Raw genomic sequence first — 27,757 nt, forward strand, 5'->3', positions numbered from 1 at the left:
AACCTGTTCTTTCCCCCTGATATACTTAAAGAAAGCCTTGCTATTATGTTTAATATTCTACACCATTTCCTTCTCATCCTCTCTTTTGGCTTGCCGAGTTATTTTCTTCACTTGCCCCTCTGTTTACTCCGATTGTGACATCATTCTAACTCCACCTCCATGGAGTACGATGGAGCATCCAACAATCTCTGAACCTGAAATTTAAAAAAAACCACTCTGTTTCTCGTATTTCTGTCCCCGTGTCCACATTTACTCGCTCCACACCTTCCTCATCAAGATTAGAGGAAAGTAGTTAGGGAATTTTAGCCCTAACTTGTATTGACCATCTGTGAAAAAAATTTGCTTACCAAAAAATTTCTTCACTAACGTATTCATCTAGGTGTCTACTAACACCTATCAATTAGTGCAAACCCAAATCCTTGTGGAAAATTCTGGGGAGCCAATCAAAGTTCGGGTGCTCAGAGGGCCTGCGCGAAAAAGAGGAAAATTAACTTTTGCCAATATTGACTTGTGGGATGTCTAACTAGGGGGTTTTTGGGGGTGCTGAATTGATTCCAACCATTATTTTTGAGAAAAAAACACTCCCTGATCATATAAAATGTATTTTATTGACATTTTTAACAGAACTGTGCTCAATGGAAATGTTGCTTCGTCAGCTTTTACAACCTTATTCATCAAACTCCCCAGTATCTTCCTCACTCCTCTTGTCATCCAGCTGGTTTATGTTCAGGCAAGAGTTACCATGATGAGATGCCGCAAGCAGAAATACACTTGACTTCTTGCTTTTTACAGCAGCACCTGAGTGAGCTGCAGTCCCCCGCACAGTTGCAGCTGGCAAACGTCAGGAGGTAGTCTGGTGCAATGGGGTCTGTAGAAGGGATTGGTGCGTATCCTTGCTCAGTGAGTTGCCATCCATAGTCCCGGGCATCCAACGATGGATTTTGCAGCATCAGCCGGTCTCTAGTCTGGAGGTAAGCTCGGAGAAAGTGCTGTGCTGCAATTTCTCAGGTTTTATGCTCACAGTAGCAGCTCGCTTGCTGAAGATGTCGAATCTCAAGTGTTCCAAGTCAAATAGGATCCTGCACCGAAGATGATAAAGCGCCTCTTCTGCTACCAAGTCTATGATCCCAGACAGACCTCCGGCAACCTCACGTCCCCAGGCGTCTCCTCGTTTCACAGCTGTCTCCATCAAATTCCTTTTCTGTCGGTCCTGGTAGCGATTGTCAGGCGCACGATACAACTTCCAGGCTCTGCCTGGATGATGCCACATATATGCATGATTAAAGTATTTGACTTTGAGTGGTAGAGTGAAGAGAAATTTTTTTTTGAAAAATATACATTTGAACTTGTGCAGGACTCAGTAAGCGCGCAACTTACCAGGGTTTCGGTCCAATGTTCCAACGTTGATGCCTTCATCACGGAGTATGCAAACATCACGGTAGATAAGATGCGCTGGTGGTGTTTGGGAAGTAGAGCCGGAGCCAGGTGAAGTACTTTGCCCAGATGATATCCGGCGTTTTTTCGTCCTGTCTGAGCATCGGCCCTCCTCATCTTGTTCTATGGAAATAAAATTATTGTTTAGAAAGCAAATTTGAGATTATTATTGTCGTTTTTATTTGCAATGCTACTTCCTTTGAATGATGAATAAAAAAAAAAACTTACGATTAGCTGTTTCAGTTGCAGTCAGTGCTGGATTAACCATTAGGCAGACAAGGCATGTGCCTTAGGGCCAGCCAAAAATTCGGGCCAAAAATTCTTTTCACATTAAATATTTGTCTTTTTTTGTATTAAATATTTTGTTCTTGAATCAGTTAATTTTTTTGTCTGGGGTCCATTTCCATGAGCCTGAGATCTAATTTAATTTTTCAGGACATTCTCTAAAATTTCAAAATGTGCCTTAGGGCCAGCCGAGGCTTAATCCGGCTCTGGTTGCAGTGGATATACTTCTCGCACGACTGTACAACTCTGTTTTACAATCCACATGGTATCTCGACTTGCTGTCTTCTCCGATGTTCCAGTCCTCATTTAGTCTCCCGATCAACGCCGCATTGCCAAAAAGCTCAGAATGTGATAAGATCCGTGGGTGCCCTTTATTGGAGACTTTTGAGAGCGTATGCTTTTCAATCCCAGAACCACCACAGATGAAACACCTCAAGCCAGGTTCAGTGACATCCTTGTCCATACTGTCCTAAAAAAAACCAAGACATTATTTTTGTAAACAACAGACAGGACATGAAATTTTGACACAAAACAGACAGAACACATATACAGTGATGTGTTTTAACATTAATATGTCCATTCTACGTTGAATCTATCTATAATTCCAGCAATCTGTGTGTGTGTGTGTGTGTGTGTGTGTGTGTGTGTGTGTGTGTGTGTGTGTGTGTGTGTGTGTGTGTGTGTGTGTGTGTGTGTGTGTGTGTGTGTGTGTGTGTGTGTGTGTGTATGTGTGTGTCTGTGACCGCTGTTTCTCGACAACCGCTGGTCCGATCTAATTGAAACTTGCCAGGTATATTGCTGGGGACCTGAGGATGTGCCTTTTCAAGGTTTGATATTAATCGGACAAGTGCTTCCCAAGTTATGGCCATTTATTTACCAAACCAATGACAAGACACGTTGTTGCGTGGGCGTGGCCGATGGGGAAGGGAAGCTCTGCCGCGTTCCCCATTACGGGTTACAACGTACGGACTTCCGGAGAGTGATGACTTCGTGTATTCCAATAATTTCTCGATTTCTTATGCGCATTTATAGATAAACACAATGCCGCAAGTTATGATCGTTTTCATATTAGACGGTGCATAAATTTCGGTAACATCAGAGTGCTGGTGTGCTCCGAACCAGGAAGTATTTTTTTTTTCTCTCTCTTCTCTTCTCTTTTTGTTTTTCCTTGCGATGACATTGTGAAAAGGCAAAATACGTTGGCGCTCATTGAATAATTGGCCATTAAAACCTAAATTTCGAATCATCGTAATTGTGATATGCGAACTTCCGGGCCACGCACGTCCGGGCACGCGAGAGCGAAGAAACGGCCTGTGTGGTTGTTGTTTGTTGGTCGCGGTTGGAATATTTATTTATTAATGTTTTTTTTGTTTGTTTGTTTGTTTACGGCACGTACTAGTATATTCAACTTCTATTGAGTCCGCTTCACAATAATTTTATAGCTAAAAGCTCTTAGCTAACGTCAGCTAACACAGAGAATTCTACTGAGCATGAGCACAAGTATAACCAACAATATAGCAGTGGTTTCAAAAATGTTGTCTGCTGGTTTCAGCACAATTTGAACAATCTGAATCAATCGAGCCAAATTACCGCAAACCACAGTCTGAGATATCTAAAAATGTATCATATCAATATTTTACGGCCAGGGTTCATTTTTTTCCTCAAATCTAATGGTTGGAATCAATTCAGCACCCCCAAAAAACCCCTAGTTAGACATCCCACAAGTCAATATTGGCAAAAGTTAATTTTTCCGATTTTTTGGGCGCAGGCCCTCTGTTTACCTGGACTTTTATTGCCTCCCCCAGAATTTTCCACAAGGATTTGGGTTTGTACTAATTGATAGGTGTTCTTCGACACCTCGATGAATACGTTGGTGAAGAAATTTTTTGGTAAGCAATTTTTTTTCCACAGATGGTCAATACAATTTGCTAAAATTCCCCAACGAATGGTCTTAACCTTTGATGGCAATACATGGCTCCAACGGTTCAGAATTCACATTTTACGTCGCTTTGTTTTCTTGCGCTCCAAGATGGCGGATCGCAAATGTCGTTACGTCATACGCACAAGCGACATTATTCACGGTAAGGATGTAAAAAAAAAAACAATTGAAAAAAAAAAACGCGTTGACGTCACGCCGCCATAGCGTACGCGGAAGTGACGACTTTCCGTTTCCGACTCCAACGACGCTGACGTCACGACCGCTCGGCCCAGGTTGTCTTTTTTCTTTTTTTCTTTTTTCTCGTCATTCTTTTTTCTTTTCTCTCTTTTTTTTGCCCTTTCTTTTGTCTCCGTCGGCTTCCATGCTCGGCGTGTGTCCCTTGTTCCATAGTGACGGGGAGGGAAGGGCAAGGGGGACAGTGGTCCACAAGAAGCGGAACTGACCAGGAGATAGACAAAGAAATGTCTGCACCCCGGAACGCGAGCGATGTATTGATATCGAAGAACGCGAGTCGGGCACGTCGGCTTGAGTTCGAACCGAGGAAGGGGACGGGGCACTGCAGCGAGGGTTTCTTTTGCGTGTGTGCGGAGGTTAAAGAGCGCGAGTTGTCCGCGTGGTCTGGACGGAGGATCCCTGTGCGGTTGTGGGACAAATCTTCCTTTGAAAACGTGTTAGACGGGCCGAGTTCAACGAAGGGAGGCATGAACTCAAGCGGAGTAAGGCCGAAGCGAACACTGACTTGGACACGTGGTTAATTGTGTCCCTTGACTTTTTGCGTGTAATCGCATCACTGTCGATACACCCTTCTATCCCAAAATTGTCCTTAACCGATGGCCCACATTGGACCCTTAACCGATGGCCCACGTCGGACCCTTAACCGATGGCCGACGTCGGACCCTTAACCGATGGCCCACGTCGGACCCTTAACCGATGGCCCACATTGGACCCTTAACCGATGGCCCACGTCGGACCCTTAACCGATGGCCCACGTCGGACCCTTAACCGATGGCCCACGTCGGACCCTTAACCGATGGCCCACGTCGGACCCTTAACCGATGGCCCACGTCGGACCCTTAACCGATGGCCCACGTCGGACCCTTAACCGATGGCCCACGTCGGACCCTTAACCGATGGCCCACGTCGGACCCTTAACCGATGGCCCACATTGGACCCTTAACCGATGGCCCACGTCGGACCCTTAACCGATGGCCCACATTGCACCCTTAACCGATGGCCCACATTGGACCCTTAACCGATGGCCCACGTCGGACCCTTAACCGATGGCCCACATTGCACCCTTAACCGATGGCCCACATTGGACCCTTAACCGATGGCCCACGTCGGACCCTTAACCGATGGCCCACATTTCACCCTTAACCGATGGCCCACATCTGACCCTTAACCGATGGCCCACATTGGACCCTTAACCGATGGCCCACATTGGACCCTTAACCGATAGCCCACATCGGACCCTTAACCGATAGCCCACATCGGACCCTTAACCGATAGCCCACATTGGACCCTTTTCAGATAGCCCACTGTTGATTCTTCACCAATAACATGCAGAGGACCATTAACCGGTAGCCCACATTGGACCCTTAACCAATGGCCCACATCGGACCCTTAACCGATAGCCCACATTGGACCCTTTTCAGATAGCCCACTGTTGATTCTTCACCAATAACATGCAGAGGACCATTAACCGGTAGCCCACATTGAACCCTTAACTGATGGCCCACATTGGACCCTTAACCGATAGCCCACATCGGACCCTTAACCGATAGCCCACATTGGACCCTTTTCAGATAGCCCACTGTTGATTCTTCACCAATAACATGCAGAGGACCATTAACCGGTAGCCCACATTGAACCCTGAACTGATGGCCCACATCGGACCCTTAACCGATAGCCCACATTGGACCCTTTTCAGATAGCCCACTGTTGATTCTTCACCAATAACATGCAGAGGACCATTAACCGGTAGCCCACATTGAACCCTTAACTGATGGCCCACATCGGACCCTTAACCGATAGCCCACATCGGACCCTTAACCGATAGCCCACATTGGACCCTTTTCAGATAGCCCACTGTTGATTCTTCACCAATAACATGCAGAGGACCATTAACCGGTAGCCCACATTGAACCCTGAACTGATGGCCCACATCGGACCCTTAACCGATAGCCCACATCGGACCCTTAACCGATAGCCCACATTGGACCCTTTTCAGATAGCCCACTGTTGATTCTTCACCAATAACATGCAGAGGACCATTAACCGGTAGCCCACATTGAACCCTGAACTGACAGCCCGCATTGGATCCGAAAGTGATGCAGCAGACCCTTAACCGATAGCATGCAGCAGACCACTAACTGTTAGTGAAACTGATAACCCACAGTTATTCCCTGATCGATAGTCCTCGGCGGATCCTGAACCCCAGCGAGCTGCGTGAACTACCTCGAGAGGTTGTCAAGAGTCCAGGTTTATGACTCGGAGTTCAAAATAAAGTTCTTTTACTGTTTGATGAATGAGATGCTATTGCTGGCTGGAGTTCCAACAACGTGAAGGACACAAGATAAGCAAAGATAATCAAACACCGCATTCAATCTTCCTGCGGTGATCACCGAACAGACTAATTGCCACCATCGTTTGGTCTCCACCATCGTTTGGTCTCCACCATCGTTTGGTCTCCACCATCGTTTGGTCTCCACCATCGTTTGGTCTCCACCATCGTTTGGTCTCCTCACATGATTTGCGCCATCACGGCTTTTCTCTACCGTGTGTTTAACAAACGGCCTTGAAATCAAAAACTCTGCAGCCGTAGTGGTGTCCAGCACGGGGTCGAGGTGTTCATGAAGAACGGATTGGTCAATTTTAAAGGATGACCAAAAGTGCAGGTATGACGTATTTAAAACTCATTTCAAGTTAATATACCTTCCCTTTGCTCATCTCGCCCCCATCCTCAAACCTCATGCAGACACCATGGGGGAACCGGCCTACGGTGGCTTGTACTTCTGGCCGCACGGCCCATCTGCCGCCAACCAGGTAAATTGTTTGGCCAGGTACCTGACGATGAGTATGCAAAATGGTATTAGTGTTCAGTTTACTTGTTGCAATTGTTTTTTGGGGTTTTTTTTGCCCATTGTTAATGTCCATCCTTTAGCTGCACTGTCACGGGTCAGAATAAACTTCAGTGTTTTCACTTTAATTCATCACGTGATCACGTATGCCTTCAGATGCTGCACTGTACTTATGATACTGCGTGAGTGAAAATGATAGACGTGCGTGTCTCTGTTTGTGTGTGCGTGTTTGGTTCATTCAGCTCGACAATCTTCTCTTGCTCAAACAACTGAAACAGTTTGGGGAGAAACCAGAAAAGGGCGAATGTGGGCCAGCCTCTTCAGCATCTGCAGTTGCCATGGCAGCGAGCATGGCACCAACAGTTGCCATGGCAAGCAGCATGTCACCCACAGTTGCCATGGCAACCAGCAGCATGATGCCTGCCATTGCCATGGCGACGGACAATCTGCCACCCATTGTTGCTGCCAGCTCGGCCCCCTCTTCAGCATCGGTTGCTATGACAACAGCTTCCATGGGCACTATTGCTGCTGGTACTTCGGTGTACAAATTTGCAACTGGAAGATCTGTTCAATAATACGCGTGCTTGTGTAACTATTCCTACTTCATATGACTCGTTTTGTCACAGTCTTAAGATTTTTTTTTAATCTCACAGTCATTTGTACTTTCTTCCATCACCCATGATCTCACCCCGTCTCCAGTGCCGTACCCCCTTGATCGTCCCCCGCCACTTCTCCCCTCACCTGGCACCCTTTCGCCTACAAACATGGTCCCGAGTGGGGGTGGAGAGAAGGTTGGAGGAGGTGCTGGGTGGCCCGGTGGGGGGGTCGGGATGGGTCGGGGTCGGGGCAGAGGGAGGGGGAAATGTGGGGAGAGAGCAGGGGGTGGAGGAGTGAGGGATAGACAACAGCCAAAGACATATCGGTGAGTTTGGATCTATGTTCCTTTTGTTATTTATTCGTTTTTTTTTTTCTCCTTGTGTTCTTTCTAATCCCATTCCTTATTTTCATTCCTCCTACTGCTGTTACATTGCTGTTTTCGTCTTACTGCTGTTGCTCCTCTGTTCATCCTCCTGTCACACCTCTTCCTATTTCCCCTTTTACAGCTGCAAGGTGTGTCCTTCGACCTTTGTGTCTAAATCGACCATGCAGCTGCACGCAAAGTCGCACACGGAAATGAAAGCTCACCCTTGCTCCCACTGCCCCAAATCGTTTGTTTGTACGTCATACCTTGCCCAACACTTGAGGGTACACTCTGGCGCCAAGCCATACCCCTGCGCATACTGTGATAAAGCTTTCCGCCAGATCTCGCATCTGCAGCAGCACACACGGTGAGTGAGGCCTTCCTGGGGGAGGTGGGGGCAGTTTGACTTGTAGCGCCGATTTGGGTTTCACCAATAAACTACCGACACCATTTCCTGGTTTAAGAAGACATTTCCTGGACAAGACAAACACTGCCCAAACACGTTCAGAGATGAGCACCGCCCGGACGTGTCCGGAGCCAAGCCATCTGGAGACAAACACCACCCGGACACATCCGGAGACAAATTCCTGTTCAGTCATAAACACGACCCGAACACGTCCGGAGACAAACACCGCCCAGACACATCCGGAGACAAACACCGCCCGGACATGTCCGGAGACAAACACCGCCCAGACACGTCCGGAAACAAACACCGCCCAGACATAACCACCGTGCAGACATGTATGGAGATAACCACCGTCCGGATACGTCCAGAGACAGACAGAGAGAGAGGGAGGTGGAGAGAGAGAGGGTTTGGGATGAGAGAGAGGTGTGGGAGGAGGGTGCTGCACTGTATTGGGAGGGTGTAGAGTAAGGATGGGACAAAGAGAGAGCGAGAGGGGTAGGGGAGAAAGAATATGTTGTACTTTATGAACAACACGCATGCACACACACACACACACACACACACACACACACACACACATTAGTGGTTGGCCGATATCAGCAATTTTTCGGGAATCGGCAGATTGGAGTCATTGTGATTACCGACTACAGTATGTACGGTATACAACCCTGAAACCTTGTGTGGCTTTCACCCTTGTTTTGGGGAATTTCAAGAAACAAATTATAAAAACAACATTGCATTGTAGATGTTTCAAAGAGATTTGCTGCCAATCGTCATGTGACGGGTGAAAAAAAAATTGGTTCTGAAATTTAAGAAACATGTTCATACGACAAACTGTTCGGAAATTGGGCGTTACCAAATATATTTTGCTTTGAAACTCACAAAGAGAAACGTAGAACCTTTGTAAATCACAACTGGTTCGTGTAAAATAACCAATCTACCCACATGTACCTTTACCTTGTAGCAACTGCCAATTGTACATCCTGATTGGGACACAAACTGAACCGTTATCAACTGTTGGGCACTCGGCAAGTGGCTTAAGCACTCAAGCAAGCACTCCAATTAAATAGTTGATGAGTAATGGCTTGCTTGGTAAGCGATTATCAATCACCAAACCGCGATATTAAACAAACATCTCTTGGTGACGCCTAAAATGTCAAATATGTCCGAATTGGACAAATGAACACACTTTTTAGCAGTAGGAACTGCTGGTAAGTTCAATTCTTGAACTTAAATTTTGAAATTCAGCTTACTTTATGACATTCTCGAGGTTATGACATTTGCGGAAATTAAATAACGCCACGAACGTTGGCGTCTCGTTGTGGCCTGTTCCATTTCAAGGCATGGTTGAGCAGTCGAAAAAACATGGCGAATACCCCAGCAAGGTAACCCAGGATGTTCCTTAAGACCCCATCGAGAGTGAAGTGACCGAGGATGCACCTGATGAAGGATATAATTAAATAAGTCCGTTAAATATCTTCAAAAGGGATGTTTTAATTAACCCAAACATCCAATTTTCACTCTTGCACTTCCTTGGAGTTCCGTTAGTTTGCATGCAGAGTTTCGGGCTGCTCAGTCTCATGGTTTTGGAGTTATGGAGACACACACACACACACACACACACACACACACACACACACACACACACACACACACACACACACACACACACACTGACATTGATTATAATAGATGCTCTGCAGACTTGACAATCGACTTCCTTCCCTTTAAAGCTCTTCAAGTCCATTATTCTAAGTTTGTCCCTCTCAATGTCGTGTCCTCTCCTTTCTCGCCAGAATCCACACGGGTGAGAGACCCTATCTGTGCTCCCACCCTGGCTGTGGAAAATCCTTCACTCAGCTCTCAAACCTCCAGGTACTTGACTGTTATCCTATTATCTCTCACCGTCCACTCTCCACAAAGGTCCACTCCCCACAACCGTCCGCTTCCTGAAATCCTCTCGCCATATGCTCTCGCCGCCCACACAGACAATCTCCCGTCAAATGGTCTCTGCAACCGCTTGCTCCATGTGTTTCTTATTTTTACTCCAATTGGGATTCAGTCACATCTCTCTTGCTGATTGATCGAATCATTAATGATGATGCATGATCTGCTGCTGCACTTGTTAGATCAGCTCGCTGACCTAATATAACTGTTTGATGTCCTCAGATGTCTGTCTGTCTGTCTGTCTGTCTGTCCATCAACACTTTTTATTTTTCTATCTCCTCTGAGACGTCTCGGCCGATTGAGTTCTAACTTGACACGATGATAATACTAGTTGCTCTCTATAGATCGTCTGAGCCCTTTTTCACATTTTTGCCTCGGGGTCAAGGTTACAGGGTCATCAAGTGCAAAATGACCGATTGGTCGAATGGCCTATAAGGAAGCATCGGACGGCTATAATGCATAATGGGTTTCATAGGGATTATTTAGAAGATTTAATTCGACCAACTAGCTTCTCGTTACCCGTGTCGTTTGGCCCTGTTTATTGGGCAACACGAGGTCCGTTGACTTCAACACGGCTTCGCGCGGTAAGGCCAAAAAAAAAAAAATGTTGCATTGGCGTAACGGGTCACTGAAAAATAGGGTAGGTCGGTCGGGATCTTTTTTTTTATTTTTTATTTTTTTTCCTAATAAATCCCTCCCAAAATCTCCCCCGGCTCGAGTACCACCCTTTTTGTCGGCGGGTTCTGTCCGAAACACTTCCGGGTTTTTGCGATCGCAATCAACAAGATACTTGAAAACAATAGCAAAACAACAAAAATAGCAATAAAATAGGGTCGGCAAAATTTTTCGATAGCAAAAAAAACAAAAAAAGAACGTAGGGTCGGCGGAATTTTTAGGGTCGGGCGGGTTACGCCAATGCAACATTTTTTTTTTTTTTGGCCTAATTTAAAGTTAAATCTAAATTCTGTTTTCACTTTTCATGTCGCTAAGGTTGATTAACACTCGGTTGCATCAAGTTTTGTATCCGAGCTGACCGTCAAACCCGCTCGGGTGTATTATTTTGTAGATAGTGTCCTGTGTGTTGATTGAGTCAGCATTTTGTTTACGTTTATGGAATTTTACACCAATAATATTATGTTGGAAACATTATCCAATCACCACTTATGTGTTATGTATGGTCGTTTTGATCATTGTTTCATTGTGATGATTTGTTTAACTTCCTGATTTCTTGTTTGCAGTCTCACCAACGCAGACACAACAAAGAGCGTCCATTCCGCTGTGGACGTTGCTTGCGGGCCTACACCGACGCAGAAGCCTTGAGCGCCCATGCCTGTCCTCCGACCTCTCGGCCGCCAAAACCCTTCTGCTGTTCCGTTTGCCAACGACACTACTCTTCAGTACGTCATGTATTTTTTTTTTTTTTCTTTTCTGAGTTTACTCTGCTTTTTGTCTCTCACATTTTATTTCTGGCAGTTCCTCGCACACCCTTCATGGCATATCCCTCTCGTGCCTTCTTCATGGAACTTCACGTTTTGTCACTTGTTCACCTACACACATCACCCCTCGAGAACCTCCGCTCATCGCTCCTCGTTCGCCTTTCCTCACTGTCCCTCATTCATCTTTTTTGCGCACGGTCCCTCAATGGTCCCTCACATTGTTAAAATTTGGTGGATAATTCGATCACAAGTCAGGGTATACACGAGTTCCTGTCTTTTACACCTGCCTGAGTTGTCCAGACATTTGAACGATTGACCGACCGTTTCCAATGCAGCTTCTTTCTCATCCAGTGGACACCTGTTGCACAGTACAATCATCTGATTACTTTAACGCTCACATGTTTTACCTCTTCCATCTTGTCCACCCCTTGCATCTTCCCCACATCCATCATTTGTCCGTCACCCTGTTGTTCGTGTTTCCTCCCCCTCTCTCCTGTTCCCTTTGTTCTGTTACATGCTGTTCCTCGCTATGTAAAAGCTCCTCGGTGAACCTCGACTTTGTATTAAAAAAATTTTTTTTTAAAGTTCGGAATGCTCGTTGTTTGTGTTTGGCAAAATGGAAAACCTTTTGTGCGCTGCAAGTGCAACATACTCCATCATCCCTTTGTTTGAATTATATTTTAATTTTTCTCTTTCCGAAGCTTTCCCGTATTTACGAGTCACGTGATGAGCAATTTGAACCTGACACAGGAAATTATTATTTTATTTTATTTTTATCTATTTATTTTATTTAATTATCTCGCATTGATGCAGTCTTCCGAATCACCTCGTCGTTTATGCCGATTATTGAATCGTTCATTGTCTGTTCGAACACAGCACGTGTGCGACGGGTCACACCTCGTCGAATATTTATCGTTCGAATGTTGGAGATTATTAAACGTACGGACAATATAACGAGTGTAACTTTATTGAACAAGCAAATGGGGTTGCATTGAAAATGTATTACTGTTCGTCTTCTTCACATTTCAAAATGAAGATCATGATGAGTTAGCGGTGATCTCCGATTGCTCTCTTTTACCCGCCTCCCCGCAGGAAACGTATCTCATCAAACACATGGCAAAGCACAATGCCTCGACCGTATCACCTCCCAGCATCCTCGGGCCCCTGATCCCCACTTTGATCCCTCAGGACTGCCAGGCACCTCTACCTCCTCCGACCGGGCTCCCCCGTCCACCATCTTCTAGGCCTCCTCAACCCCTCCCTCCCTCGCCTCCCTGCTCTATGTGTCCTTCACATTATCTGTAAACTCCGTTTGCTTGGGTGCCCCGTGAGGCAGGATTGGCCGACAACTCGTTTCTCACCGACCTTTCCTTCCTAGTTTAAATCCACGTGGGTTTAAAAGCCACAAAATATGTTATCCGGGTGCTGTGCGTGCTGGGGTACCGCATCCCAAAGCACACCATTATTTTCATGGTTTTTTTTTTTTTTTAGCTGTCTGTCTCGTCTACTTGTACTTAATTTGTGTCGTTCAAGATCTCATGATGTTTTACGGAGTAGAAGGCAATGAGTGCTAACACTGGTTACGTTTCCCTGCCCATCATTTTCGTGACCATCATTTTCAGAGGATGATCCAAGGGAACGGGCCCAAGGGGTGTGGACTCTTCCCTCCCCCTCCTGTTCACAAAAAAAAGAATACATTATTGTACGTCAATTCCATCATTATATTTTCATTTTAAAGATTGTTTTAACGTGCTTTTCTCAAAGTATTATGTCCAGAGCCATCCGATTAGCACAAAGCACAAATGATCCCGGCCGTGTACGAGGGCGTGTTGAAAATTAATGCCTCCTGTCCTTTTTCTCCAAATCAGGTGAAGATATTTGAATGAAACAAAGACACGAACTTCGATCTTTAGTCTGCCGCGGTGCATGGGTATTTCTTAACATGATCACCGTGGCGGTCCACACGTTCCTATCAACGTTTTAAGTCGTTTTGTGATGCCGTCACGATACATCTGTGTATCCTGCTGACTTAACCAGTGCTTCACAGCGTTCTTGATATCATCGTAGGAAGAAAAATGTTGTGCACGAAGGTGTACTTTAAGTTTGGGGAAGAGTTGGAAATGTAACCGAGCCAAGTCGGGGCTTGGTGTTCCTTTGTGACGGTACTCCAGTCACCCTCTCTTACTCTCAGAATCGTAATGGTGCACCCAACTCTCATCTCATCTCCAATCAGTCATCTCTCATGTCCAGTCCTCTCATCTCCAGCCAGTCATTTCATCTCCAGCCAGTCATTTCATTTCCAGTCAGTCATGTCATTTCCAGTCAGTCATGTCATCTCCAGCCAATCATTTCATGTCCAACCAGTCATTTCATCTCCAGTCGGTCATTTCATCTACAATCAGTCACCGCTCATTTCCAGTCAGTCAGTTAATCTCCAATCACTCACCTCTCATCTCCAACCAGTCCACTCATCTCCAGTCAAGTCATTTCATCTCCAGTCAAGTCATTTCATCTCCAGTCAAGTCATTTCATCTCCAGTCAAGTCATTTCATCTCCAGCCAGTCATCTCATCTCCAGCGGGCTTCATAGCACTGACAACATCTTACTGCCTTCTGCCCTCTTGACTGACGTAGCACTGAGACATCTCGTGTCACAATCACAAAACTTCACATCCAGTGACAGGAAGAACAATGTGTGACTGCGCTTTGTTTAATTCCAACATCTTTAACTGGCTTGGAGAAAAGCAATAGGAGGGATTACTTTTCAACACACCCTTGGATCTTTCAACATTTTTAGGGAGTGGTGAACCCTTTCCCCCTTCCCTCCACTTCCTCAACATATTTGCACACTCACTCATCAACACTCACTGCCTTCCCCATACAATAATTTGTCACATCTTTCTTATAATCTCATTCTCACATTTCCTTCCTCAATTCTCTATCATGATTCAAAATCCTGTACCGAGGATATGCGCGTCGCTTGTGTGCGCCACCCATCGTGTGCGCCGCCCGTCGTGTGCGCCGCCCGTCGTGTGCGCCGCCCATCGTGTGCGCCGCCCATCGTGTGCGCTGCCCATCGTGTGCGCCGCCCGTCGTGTGCGCTGCCCATCGTGTGCGCCGCCCATCGTGTGCGCCACCCGTCGTGTGCGCCGCCCATCGTGTGCACCACCCGTCGTGTGCGCTGCCCATCGTGTGTGCCGCCCATCGTGTGCACCACCCATCATGTGCGCCACCCATCGTGTGTGCCGTCCATCATGCGTATCGCCCATCGTGTGCGCGCCACTCTTCGTAAGCGCCGCCCGTCGTGCACGTCACCCTCTTTTCATCCTTTTTAATCTTTCTTTACTCTGCCCATGTATCTAAGTATATTTATGAATTTGTACTTATTTTTACAAAATGCATTCATATTATTATATTCACAGTTATTGTTTGCCCTCTTGTTCACCTGTGTGTTTTTATCAAGTATTTCACCTCAGACTTTCGGAACCTCTTTCACTTTCATTGTTCTAGCTTTATGTCGGTAGGCCTCTCCTGCCTCCCTCTGATCCTCTTCGTCCTTCCTCTCCCGTCTCTCATCCTCACCTTCCTCTCCCATTCTCTCATCCTCACCTTCCTCTCCCATTCTCTCATCCTCACCTTCCTCTCCCGTCTCTCATCCTCACCTTCCTCTCCCATTCTCTCATCCTCACCTTCCTCTCCCATTCTCTCATCCTCACCTTCCTCTCCCATTCTCTCATCCTCACCTTCCTGTCCCATTCTCTCATCCTCACCTTCCTGTCCCATTCTCTCATCCTCACCTTCCTCTCCCATTCTCTCATCTTCACCTTCCTCTCCAATTCTCTCATCCTCACCTTCCTCTCCTGTCTCTCATCCTCACCTTCCTCTCCTGTCTCTCATCCTCACCTTCCTCTCCCATTCTCTCATCCTCACCTTCCTCTCCCATTCTCTCATCCTCACCTTCCTCTCCCATTCTCTCTTCACCTTCCTCTCCCGTCTCTCATCCTCACCTTCCTCTCCCATTCTCTCATCCTCACCTTCCTCTCCCATCTCTCATCCTCACCTTCCTCTCCCATTCTCTCTTCACCTTCCTCTCCTGTCTCTCATCCTCACCTTCCTCTCCCATTCTCTCATCCTCACCTTCCTCTCCCATTCTCTCATCCTCACCTTCCTCTCCCATTCTCTCTTCACCTTCCTCTCCCGTCTCTCATCCTCACCTTCCTCTCCCGTCTCTCATCCTCACCTTCCTCTCCATTCTCTCATCCTCACCTTCCTCTCCCACTTCTCGTCCTCACTGACCTCTCCTGCCCATGCCTTCCTCACCCATCTATCACCCTCACCTCCCTCTCGCCCGCAAATCCATCGTCATTTCCAGATTCCCATTCCCATTTCCTTCTGTTTTCTATTCCCATTTCGCGATGGAGTAAAAGTCGGAAACAAAACGTCCTCCCTCACGCAGGTTATCCCACAAATTAACCACATTCTGTTTTGTTTGCAACTACCCAATTTGGTGCGTGCACGTTTGTTGAACGATGCATGTCCTACTCTTTCTTGTATTCCTTAATTTCTACAAAAAAAATGTTTATTAAACAAATTGAATAACATTTCCGAAGTGTTTTGCAAACTGCCGACCACAGCACCTCATTGCGTTGTTATAATATATCGTATCGTGTCGTATGGTGTTTGACGCGAGTTCTTTTGTCGAACAAAGATGCGGCGTCCAAATGTGCCGAGACGGCTCACTCGGAGACCGTTTCCTCCCCGGCACGAGAAAGAACCCCGGTTTGAGTACCGCCGCGTCCCAGGGAGTTGGCTGGCACGCTGTTCATGGAAGGTCCCCTTTCCTGCTTTAACTATTGTTCCTTTCCGGAATAATTAAATAAACAACGATGCCCTTTCTTTGCAGAAAGCTCATATATGTATTGTTATATGATGTATGACTTACAAACATGTACAAATTACATTTGATTGTTATATTTCTTTTTCATGACCTCCGACCCCCCCCCCCCCCCACCCTTCCTCTCCCAACCCAAGTCCTTTGGATTTTGTATAACGTATTCGAAAATAACTAAAAGTTTGAACAATGCTGTGAAGTTTTCTCGTTTGTGCTTTGAAAAGAGGTTTTTGTACCTGCAAACATCGGTGGAAGACCCACTTGTCCCGATCTTCATTCCCATTGAGACTTGAGATCGGCGGTGACGTTGGGACTGCGGTCTGTGACAGGGCCAGGGTTAACCGGGTAAGGTATGGGGCATCCCTCCATCCACCCATTGGGACCATACTCTGTGCATAACGTTGGTGCTGCCTAAGCTGTCTCCTTGGCTATTGGGTACAATCCTGGACGGGTCGCCACTCCGACGCAGGAAACCAGCAAGCTGACACTCATTTTGGCGACCTCGGAAGGATGACAGGCTGAGTCAACCCCACCTGGTATTAATTCAACAGCCGATTGGGATTTTAACTCAGGATCCGAGGATCCCAAGTCCACCACCCAAACCATTAAGCCAACACAAGGCATTATGGGCATCGATGAGTTGAAATTTAACTCAGAACGTGCTTTAGTTCACCCAGGAACCATAACCATGGGACGACTCGCTGAAGTTCTTGCGAGGGCGGTTTCCGTTTACCTTGACGAAGGGTAGTGTCGTTCAAGGTAGTGATTTGCGATGGGGTGTCAAGCATAGTCACAATCCCAGAATGATTTGTGGGTTGGCAGGATAGCCAAAAGGTAAGCATACTCGCATCTGAGTTGTCTAGCCAGGGTTTGAATCTCGACCCCACTATAAACCTCCATCCTGATGTCTCGCAGGCAGGGTAATGCATCGATGTGTGCGTCATCCATCGGATGGACGTTAACCTGTACATCTGCCTGCATTAGTTGGTGGACATTAAACATTCTACGGTATCAATTGTGAACAGTCGGTGAGTCATCGCCGGTTACAAATTCCTCCTCAAATCACTTTCAGTCGAACGTCAGGCCTGGCCAGCCAGTTTGTAAAGGCTCGTGTCAATAACCTTCACCGACCAACCACACGACAAGGTGGGATTAATTTTGGTTGAAGTTGTAGTATTAATCTTAGTAGTGCAAATGTGTGTATATATATATATATATATATATATATATATATATATATATATATATATATATATATATATATATATATATATATATATATATATATATATACTCTGCCATAAAAACAAACAAACACGTGACTGTTATTGATGCGATTTATTTCCGTGATATCATGGGGACACAGATGAGGTGTAAACCTCTGACAATGATAAATGCTGAATGATTACACGTCCATTTTATTGTGACATCATCATATAATGCTGCGTTGTGGTGAATGTTTTCATGAAAGAATCCAACGTGGAAGTAACTATCTCAAAACCGGGAATATCCACCTCCAGCAGCAGCACTACATCGAGGTCCAGAAAGCGTGTTTGCAGTACTCTGAGCAGTTTTAAACAGATCGTGTAGATGGGTCATGCTGATGTATCGGTCCTGAGTGGGTCGTGATCCAGGGACGTCCACTTCTTGGCATATCTCTTGATGATCAAGTGGCTTCATGACGTTTTCTGAGATCCCTAACAGTTCCTCTACTCACGTTAAAGAGCTTTGCAATACGGCTCATGGAAGACCCTGCTTGAAGGTGTCCAGTGATTTGATTCCTCTCATTTTCTGACAGACGTTGTATTGTAGTGGATCGTTAAATAATGTAATGGGTGTGTTTTTTATTTTTTTTTGGATGACGCTCTTTCTTGTGTCTCGGAAAGATGTTCAAATTTGCTCAGAATGCCTCGTGTCACCTCCAAACACCTCAGGGTGCTTGAGTTACATGTGCTGAACGATTGTTGTGTGAGGCAATTACATGACGTGAAAACTTTCAATCAGGCCAGTCGCTTTTCAAAAGCCAGTCGCCGACTGGGAATCCTCCGTCGTGCAAAGTCCTTCCTCGGCCCTCTTGAGCTCCTGACCACTTACAAAGCTTTTGTCCGTAGCCTGATGGAGTACTGCTCTCCCCTCTGGGCTGGTGCTCCTGCCTCCCACCTTTCTCGACTTCACGCTGTCGAAACCAGGGCTTTTAAGATCATTGGCATCTCCCGCAATGAAGCTGAGTCTTTGGGCCTCTCACTCAATCACCGCAGGTTGGTCGGTGGTCTTTCTGTCTTCTACCGACTCCTCTCCAGCCTTGCCCCCCCTGCTCTCTCTGTGATTTGTCCCAACCACATTTCCACAGGGCGCTCAAGGTCCGCCAACAACCCCCTTCTGGTAAAACTACCAAAATCACGAATCACTGCTCATCTTCACTCTTTCATTCCTCTTTTTTCCCGCCTTTGGAATAAACTTCCTCACTCTATTCTTTCCCATTCTTCCCTCCAGGCTTTCAAAACAGCTGTTCACCACCACCTCTTATCTTCCCCCATCCAAATCCTCGATCTTTTCTACCCCCGATAATCCACCCAAGCCCACTTCCTTCAATTCTCCTGCTTTCCTTCCTGAAAGTCCCTTTAATGTCCATCTTCCCCTCGCCATGTTCCCCGTCCCATCCCCATCCCTCTCCCTTCCACAGTTCACCTGTGTCTGTTCCCCAATGTTTTGTCCCTTCCACTCCCGCCCCTCTTGTCTCATGCCTCCTTGCTGTGAGTTGTGTGTTAGCTCTCATACGAGCCTCGACCAAGGTATACAAAAAAAAAAAAAAAAAAAAAAAGGTGTTCTTCACATCCCTCGTGCCAAAAAAGCACTTGGAATGTACGCTGGAACAGTTCTTCAACGATTTCTTGATCAATTCGACATGTTTGGTTTTGTTATGGCAGAGGGCATAGTAGTCGTGGTAGTGGGAAATTTGATTGAGTATGAATCATGGTTATATGTAATAATCCATCCATCCATTGGGACCATACTCTGTACAGAGCATCAGTGCTGCCAAGGCAGTCTCCTGGGCTATTGGGCATAATCCTGGACAAGTCACCACTCCAACACAGGATACTCAAATGGCTCGATCATCCCAACAAGCTGGTACTCATTTTGCTGATCTCAGAATGATGACAGGCTTAGTCAACCCCAACTGGTATGAATTAAATGGCTGAGCAGGATATGAACTCAGGACATGAGGATCCCAAGCCTGCCACCCTCACCAATATATATATATATATATATATATATATATATATATATATATATATATATATATATATATATATATATATATATATATTTATATATATATATATACACATATATATATATATACACATATATATATATATATATATATATATATATATATATATATATATATATATATATATTTATATTATACACACGTTCCTTCCAAGGAACTTTGATGCTGGAGGCAATTAGGCCCATCAAAGCTTGTGCTATTATTGCCAACCTATGTTTTTTCTGTCAACCTATCCATTTTTATGATATGACTCAGCCGGGGTTTGAATGACTCAGCCCGTGGTGGTGGTGGTGATTGTGGTGGTGCATCTTTTTTCCCCTTTTTTCAAAAAGTTTCGACAATCATCTTGTCCCTCGTTTTATTTTGTTGCACTACTTGAGGGTTAACTCCAGCACAAACGTCAGAAAAATTGAAGCAAATTTTGGGGAACCACCAAGGCTTCGACATTCTGGAAAATTTGAAGAAAAAGAAAAAAAAAAATCAAATGAAGCAAACCATTACACAACCATTTAAAAAGGTTTTATTAACCGATACATTTCAGCTCTAAAGGCCCTGTCACACCTTGACGTTTTAGCCAGCATATGGCAAGGTCTCAAAATGTATGTAAAACGCTGGCGTACGCTGAACTATTGATGTTTTTTAAGTTTTGGGCGTATAATAACGTGTTGGACGTATGCATAACGTATTAGTAACGTACACAGAACGTTTTAATCACATATAGATAACTTATACCAACGAATGCTGAGCGTGTTGTCGGCGTTCACAACCTATGCCCAACGATAGTCTAACTTATGCATAGCTAGCGGCAGCGTATCGCCGACGATCACGTCGCGTAGGCTATTCATAGGCTGCGGCTCAACGATTCAAATCATAACCGCACTAGACATCGAAGTGTGAAGCCGCTGTCATACCTTGACGTTTTAGCCAGCATATGCCGACGTATGAAAAATTTGCCGAACCAAGCTGGCACACGTCTAAATACATTATGGGTAAGTTTTGTATACGTTAATAGCACGCTGGCATACGTCGTAGTATGCTGGCATATGTCGAAAAATTTCAAGCATGGAAAATTTGTCAAACACCTCGGCGTACTACGACGTATGCCAGCGTACTACGACGTATGCCAGCGTGCTCTTAACGTATACAAACTTACCTATAATGTATTCGACGTGTGCCAGCGTTTTAGCCAAATTTTGCATACGTTAGGCATACGCTGGCGAAATCGTCAAGGTGTGACAGGGCCTTAACGTACATCCATAGGGACGCCATGAGCTCAGTTCTTGAAGTTCTTTGCATTCATTCACTTCTTCTGAGATTTTCTCTTGCGGAGATTAGGAATCTCTTTCCTGCTACTATCCACGACTTGCAAGATGTTCTGACAATGTTGTTCAGTGCGCGCTGCTTGTATGAAGTCTGCACCCAATTTCACCCCCTTTCAGCCCCATCATTTATTACATTCATGGAGGAAATGTTCTTCAACAAAGCACGATTTCAGCCCCATCATCTCAGTCCAGTTGTCAGCTTCTACAACTACAAAGTCACGTTCCAGTTTGACGTTGTGGAATGTAAACCAAGAGTTCGAGATAGCAATGCCGGCAAGTGATGTTGGATTGCTGATTTCTCCAGGGAATTTTGGTTTTCCATAACTCCACCAAATTGCTGTGTAGCTACTATCACTTCCCCCAGCTGGTTTGATGGCAAGTGGACTGTTGGTCAGACCTCATTTTTCTCCTTCAGGTACGGTTTCGCTGATGAGTGCAAGGGGGCACCATTTCACCAGTTACAGTTCTTTCAGAAAGTATTCACACCCCTCGACTTTTTTCACAGCTCGGTTTCAGCCTGAATTTAAAACGGATTAAATTTACATTTTTTTGTCACTGATCTCCACAAAATACCCCATAATGATAAAGTGAAAACATGTTTTTAGAATTTTTTTTACAAATTAATTAAAAATGAAAATCTGAAATGTCTTGCATCATAAAGTATTCAACCCTTTGAGTCAATACTTTGTCGAAACACCTTTGGCAGGGATTACATCTTCGAGTCTTCTTGTGTATGTCTGTATCAGCTTTGTATGTCTGGATTTGGGGATTTTCTCCCATTCTTCCTTGCAGATTTGCTCAAGCTCTGTCAAGTTGTGTAGGGAGTGTCGATGAACATCAAACTTCAAGTCTTTCCACAAATTTATCAATGGGATTCAAGTCTGGGCTTTAGCTGGGTCACTCAAGGACTTTCACGTTCTTGTTCTGAAGCCATTCCAATGTTTCTTTGGCTGTATGCTTGGTGTCATTGTCCTGTTGGAACGTAAATCTTCACCGCAGTCTCAGGTCTTTTGCACTCTGAAGCAGGTTCTCCTCAAGGATTTGTCTGGATTTGGCTCCATTCATTGTTCCCTCTATCCTTACAAGTCTCCCAGTCCCTGCCGATGAAAAGCATCCCCATAGCCTGATGCTGCCACCACCGTGCTTCACGGTAGAGATGGTGTTCGATGGGTGATGAGCTGTGCTTGGTTTCCACCAGATGTGGCACTTTGCATTCAGGCCAGAGAGTTCAATTTTCATCTCATCAGACCACATAATCTTTCACTTCATGCTCTCAGAATCTTTCACATGACTTTTTACAAACTCCAGGTGTGCTGTCATGTAGATTTTTCTCTGGAGTAGCTTCCGTCTGGCCACTCTCCCATATAGCCTAGATTTGTGAAGTGCTGCAGAGATTGTTGTCCTTCAGGCAGGTTCTTCCATCTCAGCCAAGGAACTCTGTAGTTCTGTCAGAATGGTCATTGGGTTCTCGGTCACCTTACTGACCAAGGTACTTCTTGCCCGGTCGTTCAGTTTGGTCGGATGTCCAGCTCTCGGATTAGTGTAGGTAGTTCCATATTCTTTCCATTTCCTAATGATGGAGCTCACTGTGCTCTTGGGAACTTTCACAGGCTCTAGAAATTGTTTTATACCCTTCCCCCGATCTGTGCCTCCTCATAATTCTATCTCAGAGTTCTACGGACAGTTCCTTGGACTTCATGGTGGAGTTTCTGATCTGACCTGCACTGTCAACTGTGGGACCTCATCTGGAAAGGAAAGGTGTGTTTCTTTCTACATCATGTCCAATCAATTGATTTAGTCCCAGGTGAACTCCAATCAAGGTGTAGAGACATCTCAAGGATGATCAAAGGAAAATGGATGCACCTGAGCTCAATTTGGAGCGTCATAGCAAAGTCAGTTGAATCCTTATTGATGCAAGACATTTCAACTTTTCATTTCAAATTGATTTGTAAAAAAATTGTAAAAACATGTTTTCACTTTGTCATAGTGGGGAATTTTGTGTAAATTGATGCCAAATTTTTTTTATTTCATCCGTTTTAAATTCAGGCTGAAACACAACAAAATGTGAAAAAGTCAAGGTGTGTGAATACTTTTCTGAAGGTCCTGTCGGTACCAAAGGTGTCTCGTCAGTGCCGTGATGGCACTCTGCATCACGCACGGCAGGATTGATGGCATCATAGGCAAGTACGGTCTCGAGGCTTCTTCCGTTGGATGTTGTTTTCAGCATTTGCCGCCATATTTAGAAAGTTCTTCCCCTATCTGCTCGAATTTTTCCAATGAACTCTTTGAACTTCTGCGATTTTTGTGGATCTCTCTCATCTTCCTGTTATCTTCCCAAAGCTTCAATATGTTCTCGCGGCCCTTCTGAGCGAGCATTGGAATATTCTCGCCTTTTCGTACAATATTATCATCTTTGAATGGACTATCTTTGCACTTTCCCATTTACATCTGTTGAGCGGAAAACCCTCCTCTTTGTGGTCCGATAAACGGTGTACAACCTGTCTGCGTGTTGGTAGGAGCAGTCCATCTCATCTCATCGCAGTTATAGTGTTACGAATTTGGAAGCCTTGTGCACACAGATAGACAGCAACCCCCAAGTTTAGTTATCTCGGTAAGTATGCGTTTCTAATTAGGGTCCCCTACCTGTGTCTAACGGGAATTACATGTGCGCGCTGCGGAGTTTCTTTTACAACAAATCTCCTTCACTTCACTCCGCACACCGACGCCATTGCCCACATGCGTTCGACCACGTACGTGGGCGGAGATCTCCATCGCCTCAGATCGAGACTCCGCCCAGGAAGGCAGGGGTGTGCCCCTTGTCCAATCACGCCACAGAGGGCGACTTTCCCATGACACCCGGCCAATGGGGTTGAGATTGCCACAGAGAGCGACTTTCCCACAACACCCCGGCCAATGAGGGTTGACATTGCCATAGAGGGAGACTTTCCCACGACACCCCGGCCAATGAGGGTGAAGATGGCCTCAGATGGTGATTTTCTCACCCTGGAGGAAAAAGGAATAAAAATGGACGCCAGGCTGGGAGGGTTGGTCGTCTTGGGGGTCATGGGTTTTGGTGCTGACTGGTTCGTCTGGTCCTGGGTCATCGTCATCTCTGATCTTCTCCTTGGTCTTGGTTGATTGGTGCGTGGCCAGTTGGAGGCCTGGTGCTTGGAGCGGCATCGTGTTGCGGGTTCGAGTCCCGCCGAGCCGGATCGACAAGGGCCGCACGAGGCGGGAAGGTCCAAGCTTGCATCCTTACCTCCAGCTCACCTTCCCACCGAGCTGGGGGTATTAATAAAGGCCGCGGCCATCATTTATTTGGGTGCGTGGGTGTCTGTGTGTGGGCCCGTCTTCAAGTAGAATTGTGTAAGTGCTTTCTTTTGCTCATTGTACATTACATTTCTTATTCGGATAACTCTGCTCTGTGCGCTTCCCTCCCCGATTATTATTATAAATAAATTCCCCTTTTGTTAAATGTTCCAGCTCGTTTCTGTGTTTCTTTCATTGGCTTGGCACGCTGTGTATTGAGAGATAGCGAGGGTAAGTTGTTCATTTGGTCCGGCACGGCTCTGGTAACTCCGCTCGGTTTCGCCGGATCCGAGTCGTTACCTGAGACTCGGATCGGACAGAGTCGGCTGAGGGTGTGGTTCCCCGGTAGTTAGACTGCGTGGGTATTTAAGTATATTGAAATTAGGCAATGAACCCTACCCCACGCCGTCGAAGTATTGGCGACCACGGTCCTTTAAGTGACCCGTCGGCTCCGGAGTTATCCAGGGTGACGACCTATAAATTCCGGGTGTTCGGTGGGAGACGGCTCTACTGCTCCACCTCGCGGTCGTGCTCGCCACCGATACCCGGCCACACAACAATGGTGCTTCCCAATCCAAATAGCCGTGGTTTCTGGTGAGTCTGCTTGCTCTCGACCACACCACCTGACTTTTCTTCGTGTCGCCCATTTTCTGGCCCACCTTCATCCATCCCGACGTCGTCACGAGTCACCTTGAAAGAGAAGGAAAAAAAAGCAAATTAACTCAAATTCAGAACTTTTTTGGAACATTTCTGAAAACGAAAGGGATATTCACGAGGTCGGACACCAGCCCTGAAACTGGAAAATTGAAAGACCTTCCCAGTAGTCAGTCATACCTGGCCATTCTCCGTTGTTTTTTTTTTTATGATGTTTGGGGGTCGATGGGTTCACATCAAAATCCGGGAAAATCTGGAGCTTGGAATACTGGGAAGACTGGGAAGCAGATTGGACGGCCTACCAAACGTCCTGGACCAAAAGACGGCATGCTCCGAGGTGCAGCACCCTCTGCCCCGAAGCAACACTCGCCAGTTCCTCGAGGGGAACGAATCGAGGGTCATTTCACCGTCCTTCAGCCTGCACCTCCCGCTCTTCCACTGACGTCTCCCAAGTGCTGTCCAAATACGAACAAGGGGTGTTCAGTTACCAAGCAGCTAGTTAGCGCTTGCCAAGCTAGCCGTTCATGATATCAATGGAGTGCTTGCCTGAGTGCTTAAGCCGCTTGGTGAGCGCTCTCCGAGAAACGTGGTAATTGAGCGCACACACCCCGAGCTCCTGTTCAGTATCCACCAGAAGTGATGCCGTCACACGTGTTCAAACCGACAAAGTTTTAATGTTAATGAGTTGCAGTAGAAGGCGTCGATAGGTGTTTTCAGTTCCGTTTTATTTCCTCACAAGTCAGTTTATCATTAAATTTTAATTAAATGACGTGTGCAAAGGAAAACGCATGAAAACTCCTTGAGGTGTATATAATTAGCTCGGTCGGACTTTTCCATTAATTTCTTGCTTCTTTGTTTCACAATTTCCCGCAGTGAACGTGAAGCGACATTTTATTTTTTAACCGGATGAAGGAGAGATGTTGTTTTTGGCGGTAATTGCGTTGGAGAAACTTTATTTTATCGAATCAACAAGGAAGGCGTTAAAAGAAGGCGTCAGAAGAACGAAGGAAAGAACGTGTCAGCGAGTCCGACAGTTTGGGCGGGGCTGGTGGTGGAGGCTGTCGGGAAGGATCAACGTCGACAACATGTAAGTATTACATTACATTATATTATATTATATTATATTATATTATGTCGTCCACACCGCAACCGCACGGTCACGTGACCCCGGAACCACACGGCACGTGTGTGTGTGTGTACGCGTGTGTGTGTGTGTACGCGTGTGTGTGTGTACGCGTGTGTGTGTGTACGCGTGTGTGTGTGTACGCGTGTGTGTGTGTGTACGCGTGTGTGTGTGTGTACGCGTGTGTGTGTGTACGCGTGTGTGTGTGTGTACGCGTGTGTGTGTGTGTACGCGTGTGTGTGTGTGTGTGTACGCGTGTGTGTGTGGACGCGCGCGTGTGTGTGTACGCGTGTGTGTGTGTGTGAGCGTGTGTGTGTGTGTGTACGTGTGTGTGAGTGTGTACGCGTGTGTGTGTGTGTACGCGTGTGCGTGTGTGTACGTGTGTGTGTCACGCGTGTGTGTGTGTGTACACGTGTGTGTGTGTGTACACGCGTGTGTGTGTGAGTGTGTGTGTCTGTGTGTGTACACGTGTGAGTGTGTGTACGCGTGTGTGTGTGTGTGTGTGTACGCGTGTGTGTGTGTGTGTGTGTACGCGTGTGTGGGCGTGTACGCGTGTGTGTGTGTGTGTGTACGCGCGTGTGTGTGTGTACGCGTGTGTGTGTGTGTACGCGTGTGTGTGTGTGTGTGTACGCGTGTGTGTGTGTGTGCACGCGTGTGTGTGTGTGTGCACGCGTGTGTGTGTGTACGCGTGTGTGTGTGTGCACGTGTGTGTGTGTACGCGTGTGTGTGTGTACGCGTGTGTGTGTGTACGCGTGTGTGTGTGTGTACGCGTGTGTGTGTGTGTGTACGCGTGTGTGTGTGTGTGTACGCGTGTGTGTGTGTGTGTACGCGTGTGTGTGTGTGTGTACGCGTGTGTGTGTGTGTACGCGTGTGTGTGTGTGTGTACGCGTGTGTGTGTGTGTACGCGTGTGTGTGTGTGTACGCGTGTGTGTGTGTGTACGCGTGTGTGTGTGTGTTCGCGTGTGTGAGTGTGTACGCGTGTGTGTGTGTGTACGCGTGTGTGTGTGTGTACGCGTGTGAGCGTGTACGTGTGTGTGTGCGTGTACGCGCGTGTGTGTGCGTACGCGTGCGTGTGCGTGTGTACGCGTGTGTGTGTGTGTACGCGTGTGTGTGTGTGTGTACGCGTGTGTGTGTGTGTGTACGCGCGTGTGTGTGTGTGTACGCGTGTGTGCGTGTGTACGCGTGTGTACGCGTGTGTGTGTGTGTGTACACGCGTGTGTGTAGATGTGTGTGTGTGTACGCGTGTGTGTTCAGGTGTGTGTGTGTACGAGTGTGTGTGTGTGTACGCGTGTCTGTGTGTGTAAGCGAGTGTGTGTGTACGTGTGTGTGTGTGTACGCGTGTGTGTGTGTGTACGCGTGTGTGTGTGTACGCGCGTGTGTGTGTGTACGCGTGTGTGTGTGTACGCGTGTGTGTGTGTACGCGTGTGTGTGTGTACGCGTGTGTGTGTGTACGCGTGTGTGTGTGTACGCGTGTGTGTGTGTGTACGCGTGTGTGTGTGTACGCGTGTGTGTGTGTGTACGCGTGTGTGTGTGTGTGTCCGCGTGTGTGTGTGTGTGTACGCGTGTGTGTGTGTGTGTGCGCGTGTGTGTGTGTGTGTACGCGTGTGTGTGTGTGTACGCGTGTGTGTGTGTGTGTACGCGTGTGTGTGTGTGTGTACGCGTGTGTGTACGCGTGT

At 46.4% G+C, this 27,757-nt stretch overlaps 3 protein-coding genes and 2 long non-coding RNA genes across 7 annotated transcripts in view; 3 read left to right on the forward strand and 2 right to left on the reverse strand.

Moving 5' to 3' along the window:
• Positions 1 to 589: 589 nt before the first annotated feature.
• Positions 590 to 2,955, reverse strand: LOC147016376 (uncharacterized). Its single transcript, XR_015049649.1, has 2 exons — positions 1,378 to 2,955; positions 590 to 1,254 (listed from the first exon to the last, which is right to left on the reverse strand). It is a non-coding gene; the product is annotated as an uncharacterized LOC147016376 (long non-coding RNA).
• Positions 2,956 to 3,846: 891 nt separating this feature from the next.
• Positions 3,847 to 16,383, forward strand: LOC147016377 (uncharacterized). Of its 3 annotated transcripts, none has more exons than XM_085847823.1 (8): positions 3,847 to 3,930; positions 6,636 to 6,703; positions 6,981 to 7,269; positions 7,438 to 7,660; positions 7,842 to 8,066; positions 9,902 to 9,980; positions 11,291 to 11,449; positions 12,581 to 15,717. In XM_085847823.1, exons 2-8 carry the CDS (start codon positions 6,641 to 6,643, stop codon positions 12,791 to 12,793), a joined length of 1,251 nt encoding a protein of 416 aa, XP_085703949.1. In that variant the 5' UTR covers positions 3,847 to 3,930; positions 6,636 to 6,640; the 3' UTR covers positions 12,794 to 15,717. The 3 variants fall into 3 exon arrangements, with proteins under 3 accessions (XP_085703949.1, XP_085703951.1, XP_085703948.1); XM_085847825.1 differs by lacking the exons at positions 3,847 to 3,930; positions 12,581 to 15,717 and adding exons at positions 3,962 to 6,555; positions 16,196 to 16,383; XM_085847822.1 differs by lacking the exon at positions 3,847 to 3,930 and adding an exon at positions 3,965 to 6,555.
• On the forward strand, positions 14,742 to 16,088 carry LOC147016378 (uncharacterized). The gene is made up of 3 exons (XM_085847692.1): positions 14,742 to 14,759; positions 14,998 to 15,571; positions 15,702 to 16,088. The coding sequence occupies exons 1-3, from the start codon at positions 14,742 to 14,744 to the stop codon at positions 16,046 to 16,048; spliced, it is 939 nt and encodes a 312-aa protein (XP_085703818.1). The 3' UTR covers positions 16,049 to 16,088.
• A 3,435-nt stretch (positions 16,384 to 19,818) lies between the features above and the next one.
• On the reverse strand, positions 19,819 to 25,612 carry LOC147016379 (uncharacterized). Its single transcript, XR_015049646.1, has 3 exons — positions 25,505 to 25,612; positions 25,139 to 25,413; positions 19,819 to 24,994 (listed from the first exon to the last, which is right to left on the reverse strand). It is a non-coding gene; the product is annotated as an uncharacterized LOC147016379 (long non-coding RNA).
• Positions 25,613 to 25,829: 217 nt separating this feature from the next.
• LOC147016380 (uncharacterized) overlaps positions 25,830 to 27,757 on the forward strand; it is a 9,584-nt gene continuing 7,656 nt past the window's right edge. The window contains exon 1 of the mRNA XM_085847840.1: positions 25,830 to 26,045. Within this exon, the coding sequence (XP_085703966.1) occupies positions 25,876 to 26,045 (170 nt within the window). The 5' untranslated portion in view covers positions 25,830 to 25,875. The remainder of the gene's footprint in view (positions 26,046 to 27,757) is intronic.

Source organism: Eptatretus burgeri, chromosome 11 (assembly GCF_056783735.1).
Source record: "Eptatretus burgeri isolate ZD-2024b chromosome 11, Ebu_testis_v1, whole genome shotgun sequence".
Lineage (NCBI taxonomy): Eukaryota > Metazoa > Chordata > Myxini > Myxiniformes > Myxinidae > Eptatretus > Eptatretus burgeri.